General features: G+C 41.6%; 1 protein-coding gene across 1 annotated transcript in view; it reads right to left on the bottom strand.

Annotated features, from left to right (window-relative positions):
• Nucleotides 1-5085: 5085 nt before the first annotated feature.
• Nucleotides 5086-22922, bottom strand: part of LOC147147964 (multiple epidermal growth factor-like domains protein 9) — a 59224-nt gene continuing 41387 nt past the window's right edge. The window contains exons 5-6 of the mRNA XM_086032194.1: nucleotides 12249-12518; nucleotides 5086-7030 (exon numbers count right to left, since the gene is read on the bottom strand). Coding sequence (XP_085888320.1) covers nucleotides 6513-7030; nucleotides 12249-12518 — 788 coding nt within the window. The 3' untranslated portion in view covers nucleotides 5086-6512. The remainder of the gene's footprint in view (nucleotides 7031-12248; nucleotides 12519-22922) is intronic.

Raw genomic sequence — 22922 nt, 5'->3', positions numbered from 1 at the left:
CGTATTGTTTTTATTACAACAATCACTAACTTGTGCGTGTGTGTCTGTTGTTTTTGTTTGATATTTTTTCTTTGTTTGGCGGCGTGTCTGCTCGTGCGGCGCCTGCTTGTGACGTGAAAATTACATTCTCGACGCCGGTGGACCGGGACCACGTGGTCGATTAAATATGCAGGACGGAACGCGGTGGCGATGAGGCGTCTCCCTGTAGCGTGTTGTTGATCTACTGAGCTCCTCCACCCTTTTACCTGCGACGGCCGCGACCGTGAGGCAACTCCGCGGCCTTGGAGAGGGGCTCTCCCCTGCGTCTCCCGACTACGGTCATGCGACCGAAACAGGAACGGACAACAGGTCATTTTTGACCTATACACAAAAGTGTACAAAAGTTGAATACAACTCATAAAATTGTATGCCGATTTTGGCAATTCATTTATTTTTTGTGTAAAAACACACGCAAGCTCAGCAGCAAATATCTGATCCCACTGAGTTTCCTCAGCTTGTGTGGAAGTCGGCAGACAGGTTGAGTAGGAGATTGTGAGGAGGGAATTCTCCGAAGATGTTGCTGATGTGACACATCCCCACAGTGACGCATGTGCACGTTCAGTGGTACATGCTAGAGACGAATGCTTCCTCCCCCTGATGTCTTGGCAGGATGAAGGATCCTCGGAAAAGCGCCTCTGGTGTGGAATCTGCACAGACTTGTGACTTTTTTTTTTTTTTTTAAGTAACAAGTATTTCTTATTAAACACTCCCCCCAAAAATCGAAAAAAGTATTAACGTTGTGCCATATCAAGGCAAGGATTCCTGCCCCTCCTCCTCAGTGCTGAGCCAGGCTTCCGCCTCAGCTAGCACAGGTGGAGAGGATTCCAATCAGCCCAGCTACAGCCACCTTCAATCAAGGCGGCTGCCTTCAAAAGCAGCTGAGGGGCGATTTTAGGTTCAAAGCTTTGGGGATGCTGAGCAGCCATAAAAAATAAGAATATACCGCTTTCGTCAAACGTTTTTGACGGGTTTGTAGTCCGGAAGTAAAGGGAAGTGACGCCATTTTGTAGGCCATAAGTCCCGCCCCCCCATGGCACCCCTTTGACGACGTCATTTTGTAGTCCACGATTTCAGCCCTAACCACGCCCCTTTGTAGTCCATAAATCCCTCCCCTAACCACGCCCTTTGTAGTCCATAAGTCCTGCCCCTAACCACGCCCAATACCTACTCTAACCACGCCCCTTTGTAGTCCAGAAACATTTGATGTTGCCATGCGTCGTTCCCTGTCTGCCATTTTACGTTGCCATGCATCGTTTCCTGTCCTCCATTTTGTTGTCAATCAATCACATTTTATTTATATAGCACTTTTCAGACATAAAAATGCAACTCAAAGTGCTGTAAAACATCCAAAGCAAAACATTAAAAAATCCGTTCACGCCCTCCCTCCCAACAAACCCAAGACAGATATCCACTAGTACATCAGCACTCACTCACACACACCCACACAAAGTGCACAACCTGATAAAATGTGTTGAAAAGACATGACAAGGCACAGAGAAACCATATGAGGAAAGGGTACCCAAGGGGAACTCATTCCCGAGGGGAATGACAGTCCACGGCCACAGGGGCGCCACCACCACAGAGACCCCCAGCCCGGATTAGACAGGCGGACCCCACACAAAGTGTAGAGGCAACCGGCCACCCGAACCCAAGGAGTCCCTGCGATGACAGCCCCCGTGGGAAGGGCAGCCACCCCTCCCCCAACGCGGAGGCCCCCCCATGAGGAAACACTGGAGCTAAAAGCTGACAACAGCAGAGAGCAACAGAACTAAAAGACAGAACAGTAGTATAGTCCAAGAACTAAAATCAGTAAAATAAGATTAAAATAATCTTCAATCAAAAGAAAAGATAAATTGTTTAAAAGTTGTTAAAAGCCAAACTAAAAAGGTGTGTCTTGAGCTTCCTCTTGTGGCCTCACTTCTTAGTCCCCGCCCCTTTAATACGTCATTTATGATTAACGCCCCCTTCTGGTATGACCAAATATGGGTATGCATGAGATCATGCTTCTGCCTCAGCGGAGTTCACGAAGAACATGCCAGGCAAAACATGCATGTTTTGAACGGTGATGCCACCCTGGGGAAGTACAGACATGTTTTTAGGCAAGTCCTGACTGCCGCCATCTTTTCCGGTATGACCAAATATGGGTATAGATGAGATCATGCTTTCGCCTCGTCTTACAAAGAGGTTCTTTGTTCATCAGTGGCTATGCTTTCGCATCCAGGTTGGTAATTACGAAGTTAGCCTTGAAAAAATGTGGGGGCATAGATCAAGTGATAATAAATCAATAAAAACATGCACAGAGGTATGAACGATATGAACGAAGTGGCACTAGAAGATTTTGAGCAGAAGAATCGCGGTTGAGCACCATCTCAAAGAACTCAGAGACAAACAGACCACAAAAAAATGGACAATAGGTACATACTTTAAAATACTTCTGTTCTATCCCTACCTAGCTTAATGAATAACACGAGTTTATGTCATCAACACGTTTCTCTTGACTTAACGTGCATGAATAACACTAGTATATGTTGTCATTATCTATTGTTTTAGGATTTTAGCTATCCATGCATTCCTGAATAACAATCTATGAAATCAATATATCTGTTTCAGATGTAACTACGGTATGTCTTCATGAATAACACTAAATTATGCCATCTATATATCTATATTTTTTTATATATAATACTTTGTGATGATGTGTGTTGTTATGATGTTTTTAATAAATATCCAAGTTCTCCAAGTTAGATCATCTGCACATAGCACGTTTTGTAACTAGATGATGTGTAAATGTTTGACCAAGGTTCTTCAATGGGAGTGATTTCAATCCATGTAGAGTTCAACAAGCAAATACGGTACAGCTCAACCTCTGGCTAACAGCACAGCTAACAATAAGCTTTTGAGGGCATGTGTGTGTGTGTGTGGGTATGTTATATGTGGGGGGTATATCTTCCCCCACCATCGGAGCCAACTCACCACCAGATGGTGATCAGTTGACAGCTACGCCCCTCTCTTCACACGAGTGTCCAAAACATGCGGCCGCAAGTCCGATGATACGACTACAAAGTCGATCATCGAACTGCGGCCTAGGGTATCCTGGTGCCAAGTGCACATATGGACACCCTTATGTCTGAACATGGTGTTCGTTATGGACAATCCGTGATAGGCCTCACACACCAGCTCGGGCTCCTTCCCTGCCAGAGAGGTGACATTCCATGTCCCAAGAGCTAGTTTTTGTTGCCGGGGATCGGACTGCCAAGGTCCCTGTCTTTTGCCACCGCCCAGCTCACACGGCACCCGACCCCTTTGGCCCCTCCCACCAGTGGTGAGCCCATGGGAAGGGGGACCCACGTGTCCTTTTCGGGCTGAGCCCGGCCGGGCCCCATGGGTGCAGGCCCGGCCACCAGGCGCTCGCCATTGAGCCCCACCTCCAGGACTGGCTCCAGAAGGGGGCCCCGGTGACCCGCGCATACATGATATTCTGCTGCAAAAAAGAATTAAATGGATTTTCAATACCCTAGCTGCATCACACCATGGAGGAGCTTGGGAAAGGTTGATACGCTCAGTTCGCAAAGTATTGAACTCAGTTTTGACGACTCAATCTTTGGATGACGAAGGCTTGGTGACTGTGCTTTTGCACACAATAATTAGGGGCCGGATTGTTGGAGCCATTAGTTCTCATGGGTGTTTTTTCCTCATTGGGATGATGGTGCTCACCAGTAGGAAGGGAGGTATTGGTGAGCCGAATCACTTTCCCTTCCTCCTCCCAAACACGTGTACCGGGAATGATTCACAATGCTCATTGCCGGTCCAGGTGCTGATCGACTCAGGGGCCCATGACAATTTGATAGACATTGACTATGTTCAAAATAACAACCTCTCACTGACACCGCTATCTTCGCCAAGAAGGTGGTTGCAGATGGGAGCCTCCTAAAAGAGGTAACACGCCGTACCACGCCCCTTAACCTGTTTCTCTCCAGTAACCACCATGAAATAGTTGAATTTTATGTAATAACTTCCCCACTCACGGATATCCTGGTTAAAGTTACACAATCCTCACATAGACTGGTCCACAGGTACTGGTTGGAACTGGAGCAACCATTGCCACTTGCTGTCTATAGTCAGCAGTAAAAACGCCCCGTTTTGTTTTTAGATTTGCGCTCCAAAATCGTAAACAGAAAGAACGGAAGGTACATGGACCCCTGAATAATGTAGATTTGAATTTGAATAGCTAAACTTGAATAATTGAATTGAAAAACTGAATCTGAATGACATAAATTGAATATGCATTGTTTGATTTAAATCTTTCATTTAAAAAATGGAATCTGAATGATACAATTTGACTTCCTCACTAAAAATTCAATTCTGTATATTTTTTGACATTCAGATTTACAATTACAGTACAAATTCAAATCTTTTCCACACTGATTCCGTTCGCTTGACTTTTCATTCAGTTTCACAAGTAAAAATTTCAGTTCGTGTGAGGCGGGCATTTGAGGATGAGCAATGGATTGCAGAACTCAGATCTCCTCTTTGTCCAATCAGCATCTTCGTTTTAAGCACATGACACAAGCTCTCCGGAAAATGTGTTATCTCCTAATAGCTCCTAACATTTATAACACCTTTCTTTAATCTTTGTGGTAAAAGCCATTGGGTCACGCAGGGATGAAAAGGTGCTTCTTTTCAAATTTAGGAACGGATAGTGTACATTCAGCAACGTATCAAAACGAAGCCCCATAGTCAGTACGTGTCAGTTTCCCTTTTTGGCCCTCGGCAATGGCAACCCACTCCTGACATACAGTGTCCAAAGTGCTTTACAAAACCTCATATTCACTTATTTGAAAATGCATCAACAGTGTAAACTGGTACTGCAAGTTGACAGCAGCCGTGACAACCTACGGAAAAGTTTTCCTTCTTAGTTTAGAATCATTTTGTGCATCATTTCTGCATGCAGTCACAATTAAATGCTGCGCAAAAGCTACATGAACACGGTGGGCCAAATAATTGAATAAACAAAACTATTTGAAGAACCTAAGACAAAAACACAAAGACCGTTAAATCCTTTTTATTTACAAGTTGGAGCTCTGACTTTGTGGTATTATTCACATTCCGTCTTTTATTACGAGTTGGCGGTGCATTTGAGACCTCCATCTGCATATATGACAGTGACAATAAGAAAAAGAAACTATATAAAAAGCTGTGGGCTGACTTGCAACATGGCGCCCTCGTGAGTAAGAGGTTGGGAGCCCGCTGAGTGGGTGCACACGCAATATTCTACCTGTACAACTATTCACATTCATTCACTGTACACATTTACAGAGATCACGTTAGGGAAAGAGCCAGTACCTGAGGAATTAAGTCTCACAATTAGCATTACTCATTCTCTGTGGTAAAAATTTGCACAGCCAAACAACGGATGCCGTAGCAACGCAGACCAAGATGACTATTTCACACCGGTGCAAATTTAATGGGTCGGTGCTTAGTGATCCCGGGCAGGTTCAGAAAAGTTTACTACATGCAAGCTGGTCTCACATCATAACCAAAATTAGATTGGAATATTACTTTTGTACAGATAACAATTACCTGAGGCTTTGTCATCAAGCCCCACCTCCACATTGAACTGAACCCTTTTTTTCTAATGGGTGCTGCCAGTGCCAACCTCAGCAAAAGAGCAGATAAGATTGTGTAGGGTGGCATTTTCCACTGTCACTGGCCTGCAGTTGTCATAGTGTGTCTTCATAAATGGTTGATGCCTCTGAAAAAAAAAAACACGCCTCTAGGATACATCAGGTGTACTGGCATGCTTTCAGGGGGAAAAAAAAGAAGCTATAAACAACTGATGCATATGCCAGCAGCCTTCATTGTCCCCTCTGTGGAAAACAAAAACTATACGTGAAAAAACAAATTGGCCAATTAAACCTACCATTCACCAACACACAAGATAAAACACCATGAACAAACACGTCATACATGTGCATCATTTCGCTCAAGAATGAAATGTCAACCAAATAAATAATACATAAGAGAATAAAAATGAATTAAATAACAATCATTGTCTCCGTTTCAGATCACAGTAAAGCGTGATCAACTCAAAACAGTCAAAAGTCCATTTTACAAATATGTGAAAATGCTTGGCTCATTTCAGTCCTCTAACCGGTGCGCAGCAGATCGTTAGTGTATTTCAGCAAGCTCCAATTAGCAAACAACTCAGCACACTGTGCTCTGAAAACACGACATCAATAAAAGCCTTTTCTTTGGACACCGCTCACTCAATCCCCGTATGAATCATATCAAAAAAGGGGACGCGTATTCTGTCACTTGTGGCTTGATGTCGCTGTCAGTTTGAGGAGCTGTGAAGTGGCGCAGACAGCAGTCAGTCATACAGTACATGAGGGGGCTTTGGATTTGGTACTTTGCAGCAGCTTTGTGTGATCTGTAAATGGAAGGAGTCCAGTCCTGGGATGGGTGGAGGGGCGCTAAGCCTTGTAGCAGTTGCCCTGTGTGGTGAGTGCTAGCTGACCATTGGGTGCCACCTCGTTGGCCTCATCCTCCAGGAGCCCTGACACGTCGGCGTTGGGAATGCTGTCGTGGTAGCTGCTGAAGCTGATGTTGTCCTCTTTCAGTTCGATGGTCCAGAAAGGCGCGTTGAGTTTCCGGTTCTGGTATTCTCTGTACGTGTACACGCCTCCGACGAAGCCCAAGAGCACGACCACCACCAGGATGATGACGGCCAGAATGATGATGTTGAACTGCGTCCAGGAGACGTCGGTCAGAGCGGCCGTGGTGTTGTCAGTGGGGCTGCTCAGACTAGTCACCAGGGCCTGAGTGGTGGCGGCGGTGCTCAGTGTCGTGCTCCAGTTGCCGCTGGATGTGGAGGCGGCGGGGATGCCTCTTGATCTGCTGGAGGTCAGACTGCTGCTGGAGGACGAAGCCGTACTGGAAGTGGGGGCCTCTGTTGTGGGCCCACCTACTGGTGTGGGAATGTGATGAGGCGCTGAGGAGAGAAAAGTGAACTGACTCAATAAAACAAGTATCAAACATTTTCATGAAAACAGAATCGGCATTAAAACCTCTCAGCTTCCTATAAACAGCAACATGATCAAGGTCATCATCGTTTAAAAGTGACACAATTACAGAATTGTCTGCAAATTTGATGATGACTTTGATGACTCTGGCACTCATTTGTATATAAAACAAATAAAAGCGATGAAAGAACACATCCTTGTCGGGATCCAGTAGACGATAAAAGAACATCTGATAAAACACCATTAACTCTCACTTTCTGAGGTCTATCTGTTAAAAAGTCCATCAACCAGCAAATTAGCCTGTGGTCAACATTGTGGGTGCTGGTCAGACGGTCAGCTAAAATGTGTGGCTGTATGCAATTAAAAGCTGAGGAAAAATCAATAAAAAGTCATCGTGCAAAATTCCTCACCCCGTCCAGATGAGCCTTGCACAGTGTTCAAGAGGGTGCACACAGCATGCTCAACACCCCTACTAGTCCTATCGGCAAATTGGAAAGGATCCAATTTGTCCTGTATCAAATCCATAATCTCATTTTTGATGATTTTTTCAAAGACCTGTAATCGTGAAGAGATTTGGGTCGTAGAGTCTTTGGCACCGGAACAATGATTGAGTCCTTTCAGAGGACCTTTGTGAAGATGAAGAGACTTCTGAAAAATGGAGGAAAAGATTCCGGCCAGTTTTTCAAAAGACGACCACTAATGTTGTCCGGACCAGGACTTTTCCTTTTCCACGTCTGCAGTGTGGGTACCTTTCCGTTGTCCGTCATTCGCCATTTTTCTGGATGGGGGGGAGGAGATGGGTGTATTGTACCCGTTTGTAGGCCGGCCCGCCTCTATTTTTAAACAGGCGTCCGTCGGCGAGTCCGACTAAACTTCCACTCGCACCACTGATTCAACAATTCCAACTTCATTCAACAGTAATGGCCTGTTTCAAGAAACTGTCCGGACAGGTTTCTCATAATGAAGCATGCCACTGCCCTGTCTACAGTCCATGTGGTGTATGCCTGGTAAAAGCTGACACCTTGTGGTTAAAAGGCCTAACTACCAAACTAAATACTGTATGGCCACAGAGATGAGAAATGCGCTTTGCCAATATTATATAAAACGCTTCATTTCAGTTGTTGCTGCAGAAGGTGGCCCAACCGATTGTTAGGTTTAGGGGGCAATTACTGTATTGGCCCGAATACAAGACGGTGTTTTTTGCATTGAAATAAGACTGAAAAATTGGGGGGCGTGACACTATACCCATTCACGACGCTTGATGGCGCCAGATATCATTGAAGCGAATGCTGAACTTGACTCCGCAGGCCAAAGCAACCCCTGTCACGTGAGGATGACGTGCTACGGGAGGAGCCAGAGGAAGGGATTAAGGACAGCGACACTGAGCACAGCGAGGCAGATGATTGTTTGTGAGGAGTAATGTTCTGTCATGATAGATCTCAGCTACTCTCAAGTTAAACCAGTTTGCATTATTTTATTGCAATGTTTTTCCTTATTCAGATTTGTTTCAAGACTACAGTTACAGTTAGACTTCACTTTGATGGTTAATGCAGTTATTGCAATTTTGTTCTTTGATCACAATAGATTGGTTTATTTACATTTCAAAAACCAGAAGCCATTCATTTACGAATGTGATTGCACTTTAGTTTAGTTTACATATTTAAATGTTCAGATATTAAAATTTGAATGTATGTATATATATATATAAATGTATGTATATATATATAAATATATATATCTATATCTATATATATGTATATATATATATATATATGTGTGTATATATATATATATATGTATGTGTATATATATATATGTATATGTATATATATATGTATATGTATATGTATATATATATATATATATATGTATATATATATATATATATATATATATATATATATATATATATATATATATATATATATATATATATATATATATATATATATATATATATATATATATATGTGTATACAGCCACTGGATGTAGGAGTGGGACGCCCCATATCCCTGAAAACTGGACAAATAATCAGATATCGTGACGAAGACACTGGTGTTTCTCATACAGCTAAAGTGATGGGGCGAGCTGGAACGTCCACTGGACAATACAGGGACTGGTACAACCTGCAATCCACAGAACTTGATAACATAGCAGGGACCACGTTGTCAGATGATCTAAGTCTGGTAGAGAATCCTCATGTTGAACCTCCTCTGTACAGTAATGAAGTATGTTCTGATATGCATGATAATGATGTGTTAGTCACAGAAGATGTTTCATTTGACAGTGCTAAACAAGCTGAAATTCATAACTGGAATAGAAATGGGGTGTTTGAGGAGGTAGAAGATGTTGGTCAAAAAAAGGTATCCACCAGATGGGTGTGTACACTAAAGGTAACACCTGATGGCATTGTACCAAAAGCACGTGTAGTAGCGAGGGGTTTTGAAGAGTATAACAATTCAGATCTTCCTAAGGACTCCCCTACATGCTCATCAGAGTCATTAAAGTTACTGGTGTCAGTGATATGTCAGAGACATTGGACGCTACACACCGTGGACATTAAATCAGCTTTTCTTCAGGGAGCAGAGCTGTCTCGGGACATTCACTTTCGCCCTCCTCCTGAATTCAAATGTGAAGGCAAAATATGGAAGCTAAATAAATGTGTCTATTGACTAGCTGATGCTTCCCTCTACTGGTACAATAAGGTAAAAGCCACACTGCTGGAAACAGGAGCCACAATGTCACAAGTAGATCTAGCTGTTTTCTACTGGTTGGATTGAACACGGCTGTGTAATTGGCGTCCTCGCTTGTCATGTGGATGACTTCATGTGGGCTGGTTCCCCCATTTCTTCCACAACGATCATTCCCCACCTTAAGACTGCTTTTCAAGTAGGACGGGAGGAACATAATTGCTTTCGTTTTGTGGGGATGGACTTTACTACTGTGAAAGGAGGAGTGGAAATGCACACACAGGTTGTTTACATACAGAATCTTGAGCCTATTGTCATGGACTCATCAAGAGCTATGGAGCGTAATTCTCCTATCACACACTGTGAGACTGACAACCTGAGTTCAAAGATAGGTCAGCTGCTCTGGGTGGCCAGACAAAGCAGGCCAGATATCATGTTCGATACATCCATCCTTGCATCCACGCGGCACCGTGCAAACCTTGCATGAAGCTAATAAAGTGATAAAGAAACTTAAATCAGAACGTGTCACCCTAAAATATCCGAATTTAAGAGATGATGATTCCCTGAAGCTTGTTGTTTTCAGCGATGCGTCAATGGGAACTCTACCTGATGGTGGAACTCAAGGAACTCAATTCTCACCTGTCTGCTGGCAATCAAAGAGGATCAGGAGAGTGGTTCGAGGCACAGTTATATCTGTCTTCCCTCTACTCTGAACTAACTACAGGAAAAGTCACACATGGCATCTTACCCGTGATATGTGTCCCAGACAACCAATCGCTTGTGGATGCCATTGAGTCGACAAAATCCGTAACGGAAAAACGACTGAGACTAGAAATAAGTGGCATCAAGGAACGACTCCAAAGCAAAAAGATGTACCTTAAAGAATCATCTGGGCGGGATGGTCCATTTGTCACTAACAAGCTCAATTTATGCGTTTTTATGAATCAGGAAAATATTAGCTTGCATGTTAATTTGTTTTGGAGAAATCAATAAAAAGAAACGTGCTGAATAACACCCTTTGTTAATGAGCAATATGGCCACGCCGTTCCCTCCATGTCTTGGTGGGAGTCACGCGAAGGACCGGAGACTAACTGTCTACATGTCCATTCAAATCACTGTTGCTAATATTGTCAAAATAACGGAGATCAATCAGCCCCAAAATGTCTACGGACAGCTCTACTTAGGCCCACTGCAAACTCTGAAAGCATCACAAAATGATTAGCCTTTCCATGGCTGACTTATAAGAGCAAGAGATGAGCAGCCGTCATGCAGTTTAGTGACAGTTTCCGTCACGTCTGTCGTTTTCTTTCCTAAGCCACCAAGAGCAAATAATGCGTTCTGATAGGCGCAATATTTTTGATTTTGTGGAGGTGATTTCCTCATTTCCTTTTCCTCATTGGAACTCACATTTAATGTCAATAAATCCAAAATATTGTGCAGACCGATTTTATATTTTCACAGGTTGAAGTGGACCACTGTAGGAATGTTCATATTAATTTTGGTGGCTGCTGGGCACCATTTCAAACACTAGATGACAACAGAAGGTGACAAACCAAGACAGGAAACAATACGTATTACAATGCTTGCCTCCCTACTATGACGTGGACAGGCTGAGATGGAAAAAAAAAAACAAAGAACAAGCCAAGCTCCAAAAGGGGGCGGACCAATTTCTGGTGAATTTCATCCCCAAAATGCCCTTAAATCACTCCAGATTCTTTTAGGGGGGTGAATTTTAATGCTGACATCACTTTTACATGCAGACTATTACATAAGTGTCAATATTCAGCCCACCCAAATGTCCCTTTAAACAATTCCTGGTGTCCGACCAACCTACTAGAGCGTTTCGCTCCCAAAACAAAAATTCACTTGTAGTCCTCAGAATTTACAAACATAGACTAGGAGGTAGTACTTGCTCTTATCAGAAGCTAGTCCTCTAGAACCAGCTCCCTGATTTGGTCCACAAGTCTGACACTCAGTTGGGGTTGAAGTGCAAACTTAAATCATTCCTCTTTTATCAAGCATATGGTCAAAGATGATCCATAGTTCTATTCATTTTGTGCTTGAAAAAGCATTTTATTTTTCTGCCTGTCACTATATGTCGCTGGCGTAGATGATCAAAAATACATATCTGAAATATTATTTAAATAGTAATAATAAAACAATTACAAGGAAAGTAATAATAATAAAAATAATGAACTTACTTCCTGTGTTTCTGGACTATTAAAAAGCAGATGAAGGAATACTACAAATCTAATGGTGGCTTAAAACCTTTACAGTGTTGTATCTTTGTTAAACCCAGAAAACAGGTGAACACGTTTGCAACCTGAGCCCTGAGGTACTGTGACGTCATTTTCAGTCGACAGCAAATGGCAGTACAAGGCAAAATGGCAGACGCCTGAGACGGATAAGAACAGGTGGATTTTTCTGCTTAACTCGTACGCCACAATCACAATACTAATCAGAATACCACATTTTAAATTGATGTTTGACACTTACTTTGACGGCTACAGTTATGAGCTCGGGCGTCCCCCGCAAATCCAGGAGCGCAGAGCTGGCACTGGGGCCCAATGGTGTTGTTAACACAGCTGAGGCAGTGGCCGGTGTCGGGGTGACAAAGCTCGGCGGGACCCTGAGGATCTGCATTGCCACTACAGTCACATGGCACGCAAGCCTCGGAAGATTTGTAGAAGCCAGCGCTGCACTGGTCACACAGCGGGCCAGAGTACGGGTGAAGGCACTGGTCACACACTGGGGAGCCACTGGGATCTGAACAAAACACACAGTAGTACCTATCAGGAGACTGATGATCCAGCAAAGGAAAAAAAAAAAACATCACAAGACCAGCTGGCACATATGCAATACTGAAATGCATCTTCATTGGGGATGCATAACCAATGGAGAAACAAACAAATGTCATCAGACAAACAGTTTTGCCTCGTTAGTTCATTTTTTGATCATGAATGAAAGCGATGCTCCAGGCAAGCTTTTTATTAGATGACTTGGGTGAACCAACAGGTGACAACAAAGTATACGGTACATACAGCAGTGATGGATGACAGCGCAGAGCAATGTACAACTCAAGGGTTTCTAAACAGTCAATGCAGAATCATTTAAGGATGTAAAATAAAAAAATGTATCTCCAAATTTGGAGTTGTGTTTGTCCTTTGTATCTGTTCATAAAACCTATTTGTATAATTATTACATTGAACATGTGAAACAAGCAAAGTCATAGATGACACAGTGTACAGCTATAACTGATAGAAAATCAGATCAAATGCAACTTCTCTCTCATCCCTGATTTTTAAAAAATAGATTCATGAGGATAAGTGGTATAGAGATGGATGCATGAATAGTGTCTGCCTTTTATTTTGCGAGGTGCACTTCAATCATGCTTTTCTTCGGACATCCGGTTCATTCGGACTTTTATTTTGCTAGGTGCACTTCAGTCACGCTTCTATTTTGATATCCAGTATGACAGCAATGATTTGACTGTAGGTGCTTTGCAGTGGCGGCTTGTCAACAGAGGGCGCTAGGGGCCGCCCTACCAGCACAATGGTCACCATATGACTTTCCTTGAAGACATGAACATATTAATGGAAAAATAAATCTATTTGCAAATATATGTAAAATGTATCTCTTTTTAGATGAGCAGGATAAATGGTACACAGTAAATGAGTAAATTTGCTTCATTCATCTCTGTTGTCTGTTTTAGTGATGTTACATCCGCTCTGGGGCGCAGATTTGTTCCACCATTGACTGTTATTAAAAGTTCCAAAATGCGCAATAGGCTGCAGTGCAACGCAAGACATTGGACACACAATTTTACAGTCATAAAACAATCCACTTCTTTTTAAACATGTTGTTACAATCATTTTCGAGCTACTGTTGAATGCATCGGTCACATACTGCGGCGCACACACGAGTGTCACACCAATGGCAGAGCTCATACCTGTCAACTTGTACGTTTTCCCCCAATTGTATACGTTTTTTGATCATTTCAAATTGTGTACGCCGTATAACAATTTTTGTACAGGAAAAAAAAAATTGTTTTCTGTTAGACTGGTCTCGTCTTGCACATTTCGGCTCTAATCAGAACGATTCCGACTGCAAACCTCGGCCGACTTTCACAAGCGAAACTTTCACCCCACAGACCCCCCTCCCCACTGTGTGAGATTCTATATAGAAATGTCCGTTCCGTTTCCATCACCTCTCCCGTTGAGCGATAAATAGTGTGTAAGATTATATATAGATACTGTGTAAGATTATATACAGAAATGTACAGGCAAATTTCAACTTTTGTAAGATTCAGCACAGCCCGGGGTTGACAGGTAAGAGAGCTCATCACATATTTAACAAACAAGCCGTGTAAATTGAGTAAGATGGTTACATGATTCAAATATAGACAATTTATGATGAGTTAAACATTTAGGGTTAATGTGGTGTGAGTTTGTCTTAATACAATACAGTACAATACATTTTTATTTATACTGTATAGCGCATTTCATAACTATAGCTGCAACAAAGCACGTTACGTACAAACAACAAAATAGACATAATACAGCAAAATGGAATCAATAACTTAACATAAAACACTATATACAATAGACACCGGAAAAGAGCCGAAAATTTCAGGTCGGATCAAAAGCCAGAGAATAGAAATGTGTCTTCAACCGGTTTTTAAAAGTGGACAGAGAGGGGGCTTGCCTAACATCCAATGGGAGGTCATTCAAAAGGCTCGAATCTGCAAAGTTGTTAATGAGTAACACTATTGACTTTATATTTGACTTTAATTTAATCCCACTTGAAACATGAAGCATAAAGTGGACATTTATGGTCATAGTAATTCAGCCGCAGTAGAGGTAAGATCTTAAACCCAAGCCCGTGTCCGAACCCGACCCGGCCCGAAATAAAATATCAATCATTACGTTCGGGGCGGGCCGGGCTTCTCTCTCGCTGACTTTTAAAAAAATATATATATATATGTTTATCACCATTTGTTATCATAAATCACCCCTCCTCCTCCCGAGTGCTCACACATAAACAGAGCTGGGCAGCGAACGTCCGTCCCCGGTTTACGTCCTGCATATTTAACAGACCCACGTGGCCCCAACCCGTCCTTGGCCGGCAACAGCCAATCGGCGTCGATTACATAATCTTTACGTCACACGTAGGTGCCGCACGAGCAGACACAACGCCAAACAAAGGAAAAATATCAAACAAAAACAACTGACACACACACGCACAGCGTGGTGATCGGTGAAATTAAAAAAAAACAAAAAAAACGGGGCACACGTCATTGTGTCTGTGGGACTGCAAGGTACACCACACCCTTTTATTTTTTATTGTTTCCTTACTCGATCGCGTGTCAGGAGTGCGGCACCTGCATGTGACGCGGGACCGGCAAAGTCCGTTCTCGATGCCGGTTGGCTGACTCCGACCGACTGGGACCACCTGGGTCGATTGAATATGCAAGACGGAAACAGGGGATGGAGGGTCGCTGCCCAGCTATGCAGATAAAATATGACGTTTCGGGTTTGCTTCGGGCTCAGGCCTGCAAATCAAGTTAATTTGTCGGGCTCGGGCTGGATCGGGCTTTAATACCCGCGGGCCTGGGTTGGGCTGGATTTTTTTAGGCCCGATCTTACCACAGCCACAGTTCAGATCGATTCATTTTTTACGCACAGTTATGGCGTCACCGTTAGTGATGTCTCCATGAAGTTAGATATTAAAGCCTCACCTCGCAATTTCCCCCAAATACTGTATTTATTTCTACCTCCTACATAATCGCTTCACTGTATAAATGCCCTGACATCCTGGATCACATTTACTTCCGCAAACACAACGTCGGGAGTGATGTCGTCTCTTCTTCTGTGCATGCGGGTCTCTTTGGCGACGCATGTGTTCATACAGCAGACAAGACAGAGGTCGCATTTATAATGTGATATAAACGCTTACACAAAAAAATGTGATTTTTACAAAAAATCCAAATTGAGCATTAAGACCTGCAGTGTGAACCTAGCCATAAAGTAAAATCGCAGCTCTGATGATAAGACTGACATTGTTAGCTGCAGTATGTACGCTTCCTTGATAACTATTGTAATGCAATAACAGAAATTTACTTCCAAAACAATTGGTCTGAAATAACTTATTTTTAAAATCATGACAAAAACATTAGCGTGCGACAGTTATTGCAGTATATTACTGTATGTACTCGGATACATCCGATACATCCTTTTTGTTGAGATCTGATTGGCCCAAGCTCAAAGTCAATTTCATTTCACTTTTGAGCAATTTGCTAGTATACTGTCGCAAGGTGGAAAGGTGAGAATATCATAACAAAAAGAATGCAGGTGAGAATAAAAAGATGAGGAAAAATTAAAAATGTTAGTGCTCTGCTGAGATCTTTTCAGTGGGTGGTGGGGGTCTGTCTAAGATGCTGCTGAAGCAGGATCTAGCAGTGCGACATGGAAAAATTGCAAAATATTAGACCTAGCAGGTCATGCATTTCTTATGCAATGTTTTTTTTAAGACTTTTCTATTAATGATAACATTGTCAAGTAATTTAATTCTTATCTATTGCATAATATATTGCACTTGTTGCTCACCATCAGAAAAGGATCAGGTCTCTGTGACCTGACTTTAATTGTGATTAGGTAACATTTCATTTTCAGCAGTAAAGGGATATTTACATTTAGTTGATACTGCATGTCAAACTCATGTTTATCTCTGAACTAAAGTATGCGGGGATGAGCAGCTCTTGCATTGATGAAGTAGGTAGGTAGTAGCTGCGAGAACTCATTTGAAATGCACGATACATTGACCATCGACACTTGATAAGTATGTTGCGTAATAATATGCTTCAATTTGGAGCCCGCAAGCCCAAATATGTGGCCCACGGCAATGAGTTTGACACCCCTGCTGTACAGGATAAATGGTGTTGAAGATGACGAAAGTAGCTGCAATGCAACCCCCCCCCCCCCCAAAAAAAAAAAAAAAAAAAATATATATATATATATATACACATATATATATATACACACACATATATATATACACACACATATATATATATACATATATATATATATATATATATATATACATACATAAAATCACATGACTATGTTGTATTGCAGAACATGCTGCTCATGATCAATTTCTGGAGGTTCAAAGGCAGGTGACCTGCTGGCTTTTATAACCTGAAGGAAACACAAGCAGCATGCACTGGGCTAGAGGAATTGACCTGCTTCTTCCTCCTTTTTTCCGTGTTAAGTGAGGAGATCACAAGTGACTTAAGTAGGCACCGTCAGACACACTATTTAGAAAAACTCAAGTACAGGAAACATTAAAAATGAAGGCCAGTCTACAAGCACTAGGTGCACATACAATCATACATGAGTGATTTAATGTGTGACCCAGATCCTGATCTGGAACAGTGCTCCACTTCACCTCTCAGGGAGTCACAATAAAGATTTTCGTTTACAACAACCAAATTCTTCCACATATTTCAAAATCATTTATCCTACAAAATGAAGCTATGATACTGCTTGTTCTGAGGTGTCATTGCCAAGACAAGCCAAGTTTTGGGCCTGCTTTCTCTTCTCGCTCTGGTGGTCAGTATGAAATCATCCACAGCCACAGCACTGTTAACATGGTCTCAGGACACAAAACAATGCATTTTCTCTGATCATTTCCTTCTTCCTACAGTGATGCTGTCTGAAAGCATAATGCGGCCCATCCCCCCCGAGTCTGTCACTGCCTGAGTGGCGCTGAAATGGCCCAACTGTGCTCATGCTGTCCCAGCTCAGCTCAACCTTGTTCATGTCCCTTCCCCTCCCTGACACATTGCAGCACCTCTAGTGTGGTCCCCAGTAGGCGGACACATAACATAACAGCCGGCACGTATCTTACTGCATGGCAACAGCCATGCAGGAGGAAGCTTGCAGGACATGGTTGGTTGGAGAAGATTGGCCTAAGAAGGAGAAAATGTGATAATACTGAGGCAAAGTTAGAACATACAAAAAGTAAGCACCATATTTTCCGCACAGTAAGACGCATCTTTATACTGTATAAGCCGCACCCATTCCATAATAAATAAAAATATAAATAAATATATATATATATATATATATAAAGTCCGCTGATAGTGTAGTGGTACACACGCCTGAGTTGTGTGCGGGCAGCGTGGGATCGATTCCCGCTCAGTGACAGTGTCTATGTGTGCCCTGCGACTGGCTGGCGACCAGTTCGGGGTGTAGTCTGCCTTCGCCCATTGACGGCTGGGATAGGCTCCAGCAACTCCCCGCGACCCTATATAGGATAAGCGGTTTGGAAGATGACATGACATGACATGACATATATATATATATATTGTGCCCTGCGACTGGCTGGCGACCAGTCCGGGGTGTAGTCTGCCTTCGCCCATTGACGGCTGGGATAGGCTCCAGCAACTCCCCGCGACCCTGTATAGGATAAGCGGTTTGGAAAATGACATGACATCACATATATATATATATATATATACACACCTCTGGCCGTGAAATTGTGCTTTATTTGAGTATTTGCACCACTTTAAATTGGCTAGAATTGCACAGAAGTTACAGACGAAGTAGGGATGGACCATTAGAATCAATTTGTGATAAAAAAAATTTTTTTAGCATATTTGGACTTCCGAGATTTTCCGTGGACAGTGACAATATAATTTTATTTTAATATTTCGAGGTCAAAATAATCTTACAATTTACAACTACAATTAAACAAATGAACAAACACAAATAAAATATTTTTTCAGATATTGTGCAGTTTTGGTGTCGCTGGGCTTTCCGAGCACACCGGCTGCCTTTTAACACGTCACGACAGTGCTGTCAAACATCTCTGAAGAAGGCGAATGCTGATCAGCGACATTGTACAAGGTCTGAAGAAAGAAGTTAAAAACTTTGACTTACTAAGAAGACATGATGCATGTTTTTGAGACAAATAACATATGCTTCAATCGGACAATTTATTTTCCCAAGCCGCACAGAGCTGCAGCATAAGGATGAAAGAGCCACATGCGTCTCCGGAGCCAACCCTTGATCGAGATCAAATAAAACAATATATCACACATAATTCAAAACAATTTGAACCTACATTTTCATACATGAAAAAGCCTAAATGGAGTCCCAAGCTAAAAAAGTTTGGAACCACTGCTCTAGGAGTTTGCATTAGAGATAGGCCGATATCTTATTTTCAAGGCCGATACCGATTATTAGTAGTCAAGAAGGCCGATAGCCGATATTAGGGGCCGATATTCATTTTCACTAATAAGGAAAATATTGGTGTCAAAATAAAAATAAAAAAAACTATATCTTTCTTTGTTTAATAGTCTTTGACCATATGTTTATTGAACAATTTTTCAGATTTGCATAACGTCGATTTAAAAAAAAAAGTCATTATTATAAATGTTTGTCAATGTGGCCAACTTTGTTGTAAAAGTCTAACAAAAACAGATATTGTATTGTATTGACTTCAAATAAAAACAAAAGGTGCATAGTTTACCCAGGGTCAGTAGAATCTCTATAAAGTTCACAGAATATTGAAATTAATACTTCCTTGAAGTTAACACTGTTTTAAATTGATTTATTATCGGCCATCAGATTAAAAAAATAAGGCAGATACTGATATTCGTCAAAATACTGAATGAATATCGGTGCCGATAATCTGCCTGGCCGATAATCGGTCTATCCCTAGGTTGCATCCCAATGTATTGATTTGGTGACATAAAATGCTAGTCTTCACAGAACCATCACAAGGATATTTGATTTGAATTGGCATCAATATTAATATAGAGAAGTGCAAGCATAAAAAATACCTGCAATTGTTTCGACATAAAACGGTTATGTCTTTAGTGTCAGTTTGATATGGATTGTACAATGTAGTTTTTACAGGTACAGATAAATTGTTGACAGTTTTTTGCTGATGAAAACTAGGTGAATAAAATTATGTTTTCTTGGACTAAAACAAAGACTAAAATTCTTTACTTATAGTCAACTAAACCTCTACCAAATAAAAACGAGATGAGGTTAACTAAATGTGATAAAAACTAACAAGCGCAATTGAAACTGGACTAAAACTGAGGCTAAATTTAAAAACGGCTGGTAAAATTAGCACAAACCAGAACTTTGATCACCCTCATCACATGAGAACTTTGGCCTAAAAAACGCGGTCTTGTGTAGACGCACTGTGACTCAATTAAAACCACAGTGTTATTACCAAATAACTTGTAGTTGTCTTCAGCCAAAGCCAAACAACACTTGAGTAGAGCTGCTGTGTTGTGCGGAAGGGTTTTCACACCAAGACACTAGAACCTTAAAGACAGTGGAGAGTGGAGTGGGTTTTCCCAACAAAGACTTATTAATTAGACCACAAACATACTGCCTACCACGCTGTCAACTATTTTCGCGACGACGACCGGTGTGAATGACATTAATTGGTATCGCTTATCAGGACATGACAGTAACAGTCAATCAACCCAAATGCTGCTTAGAAACAATACACATAGGTGCAGTGTAAAACTGGGGCAGACAATGCCTGGAGCAGAAAGGTCACTCAATCCCAATTTATGCAACTTTGCTCATTGACAAATGAAAGCATTATGTCAAGAAGCACAAATCTGATGCAATATTCTCAACTCCACAAACAACGATGAATGTTTCAGTAAGATGCATGAAAAGCATGTAAAGTTGAGTTAAGATGAGTTGAGATGTAACCACAAAGGCAGATGCACCTACAGTGTGTTTGCGGACCATCGATTTGGAGCCCTTAGTTAAATCCCACTTTAAAAGAATGGAAGTTTGCAGTGGCAATATGGGGCTGTGCTCTGCAAGCGTGTCCTGGTTACAATTAGATCCAGACTCAGCCGAGTGCTAAACAATTGGAGATTGAAATGATCAAAGTTATATTGCTGCTGTGGCAAAAAAAAAACATCTACGTACTCTTGGTGGGAGACTTACTCTTCAATTATCTTATCTTATCAAAATCTTCCCAATAAAAACATAAATCCCATCTCTACAGTACGGTCCTTCCATCTATGTGCACATTTACAATGAGGTGTATGGAATGTCAGTGGTGCACATAACTGGTACGCAGGTACGCATGCGCAACAGAAATCACTGATGCGTACCGTCATTTGCGTCATGACGCGCATTTGCGTAACTGTCCACACTAGTGGTGCAGTGTAACAAATCATCTTTGATTGATAAGGATCAAGCATCAGTTCAGGATGGGCACGATCCGCAGAATGGTTGATGAAAAAAACTGCACGTTCACAATAAGGCAACATATTTAGTCTGCATTCAGCAGAGGAAGTTGAATACCCTCAAAATCACATAAGTTGCATGTACGAGAGCGTTTTGCAAACATACTCAACGAACACACCGCCTCCACAAAGGATAACTTCAAAATAAAGCTTACCAAATAATACATTGAGTCATTAATGCCAATGCAATAGCCTTTGTAAACTTTTACTTGGAAATTGGCCCGCGTGGAGGCGTAACTGCTAACTTGACTTCTGTTTTCGAGTATTGGCAGTTTTAATGCTTGCTACCAACACCAACACCAACACAACGCTGTCTCGAAATCACATTCAGTCGCTAATTTAGGACACGAACAAACCGCTGGTTACTTACGCTGTCATTGTATGATACGGCACAAGTCTCCTGCGTTAGTGGCTAGCAGCTGTTATCATTAACTAGTAGTTCAACAGCTGCTCCTTGGCTTACTTTTGTTTTTTTAAACTTCTTTTTCTATATTGTGGACTTAGATTACTTTGCAATGTGCAGTCCATGTTTTAAGAAAGGTGCCCTAAATTGCACTTTAAGTCTTTTTCATTATGAAAAAAAATAAAATAAAAATAAAACTTTGTCTTCATTTAATTTATACACGTTTTCCTAATACCGTACTGGCCCGAATATAAGACGGTGTTTTTTACATTGAAATAAGACTGAAAAAGTGGGGGCCGTCTTATATTCGGGGTCTAGACATTATACCCATTCACGACGCTTGATGGCGCCAGATATCATTGAAGCGAATGCTGAACTTGACTCCGCAGGCCAAAGCAACCCCTGTCACGTGAGGATGACGTGCTACGGGAGGAGCCAGAGGATGGGATTAAGGACAGCGACACTGAGCACAGCGAGGCACATAATTGTTTGTGAGGAGTAATGTTCTGCCATTTACGAATGTGATTGCACTTTAATTTACATTTTTAAATGTTCAGATATTAAGATTTGAATGAGGAAAAATAACATGTCTTTTCTCTCAAATATATTGTTATAATCATTTGTTTCAGATGTACTGTAATTATTTTCTGTATAAAAATTAATTTGGTGTACAAAAAAACTTTTTCAAACTTGAGTCTTGAAATAGAGGGGGTCATCTTGTAATCAGGGCGGTCTTATATTCGGGCCAATACGGTAATTGTAATAAAACATTCAGCTCAAAATGTCTGGCAGGATACCTTGAAATGTATACACTGTACCACTTAATTGTGTTAAATCGTGTTCTTAAATCCTAAATGGCAATATTAGACATTAGGAGTTGATTTTTTTTTTTTATGGGCAAAAGTGTTTTATAAAATAAATGAAGACAAAGTTCTATTTATTTCTTTATTTATTTTTGCCCATACAAAAAATGATCCGATCCGTGACTCAAAATCCATCACCGATCCGAACCGTGACTTATGTGATCTGTTGGAGCACTAGTGAGTGCCAAAGACAATCTCCTGAGTACCGTGTGAAAAAAATTATGTGCACCCCTATGGAATGTGTTTTTCAGCTATGAATGGGGACAAATACATTTGCTGGTCAAAATGGCAAAGGTTCACTGCAGAGCTCTAATCATGCAGTGCAGTAGCTGTGTACTTGTCCACCAATCCTCCAGTGAAGCTTAAATGCAGATGTATGTGTGTTTGTGTGTGTGCACGTGTGTGTGAACGCGTGCGTGCTTGCATGCGTGCGTGAGGGAGAAAGCTGTTCTTGTCTGTACTATGATGTGCTTGTATATTAAAAAAAAAATCTGCAGCTGGAGCGGAAACAGTGCATGTCAGTATCAGAACAAAGCTAGACCTTAATCGACTATGTAAACTTTTTTTTCCGACATTAAAATAATTCCTGTGTTGAATCACTGTTTAAA

Source organism: Filicampus tigris, chromosome 5, assembly GCF_054856515.1.
Source record: "Filicampus tigris isolate MCC_2025a chromosome 5, RoL_Ftig_1.0, whole genome shotgun sequence".
NCBI classification, from domain to species: domain Eukaryota; kingdom Metazoa; phylum Chordata; class Actinopteri; order Syngnathiformes; family Syngnathidae; genus Filicampus; species Filicampus tigris.
The sequence above is the reverse complement of the archived record's forward strand: the minus strand, read 5'-3'. Positions and strand labels throughout refer to the sequence as shown.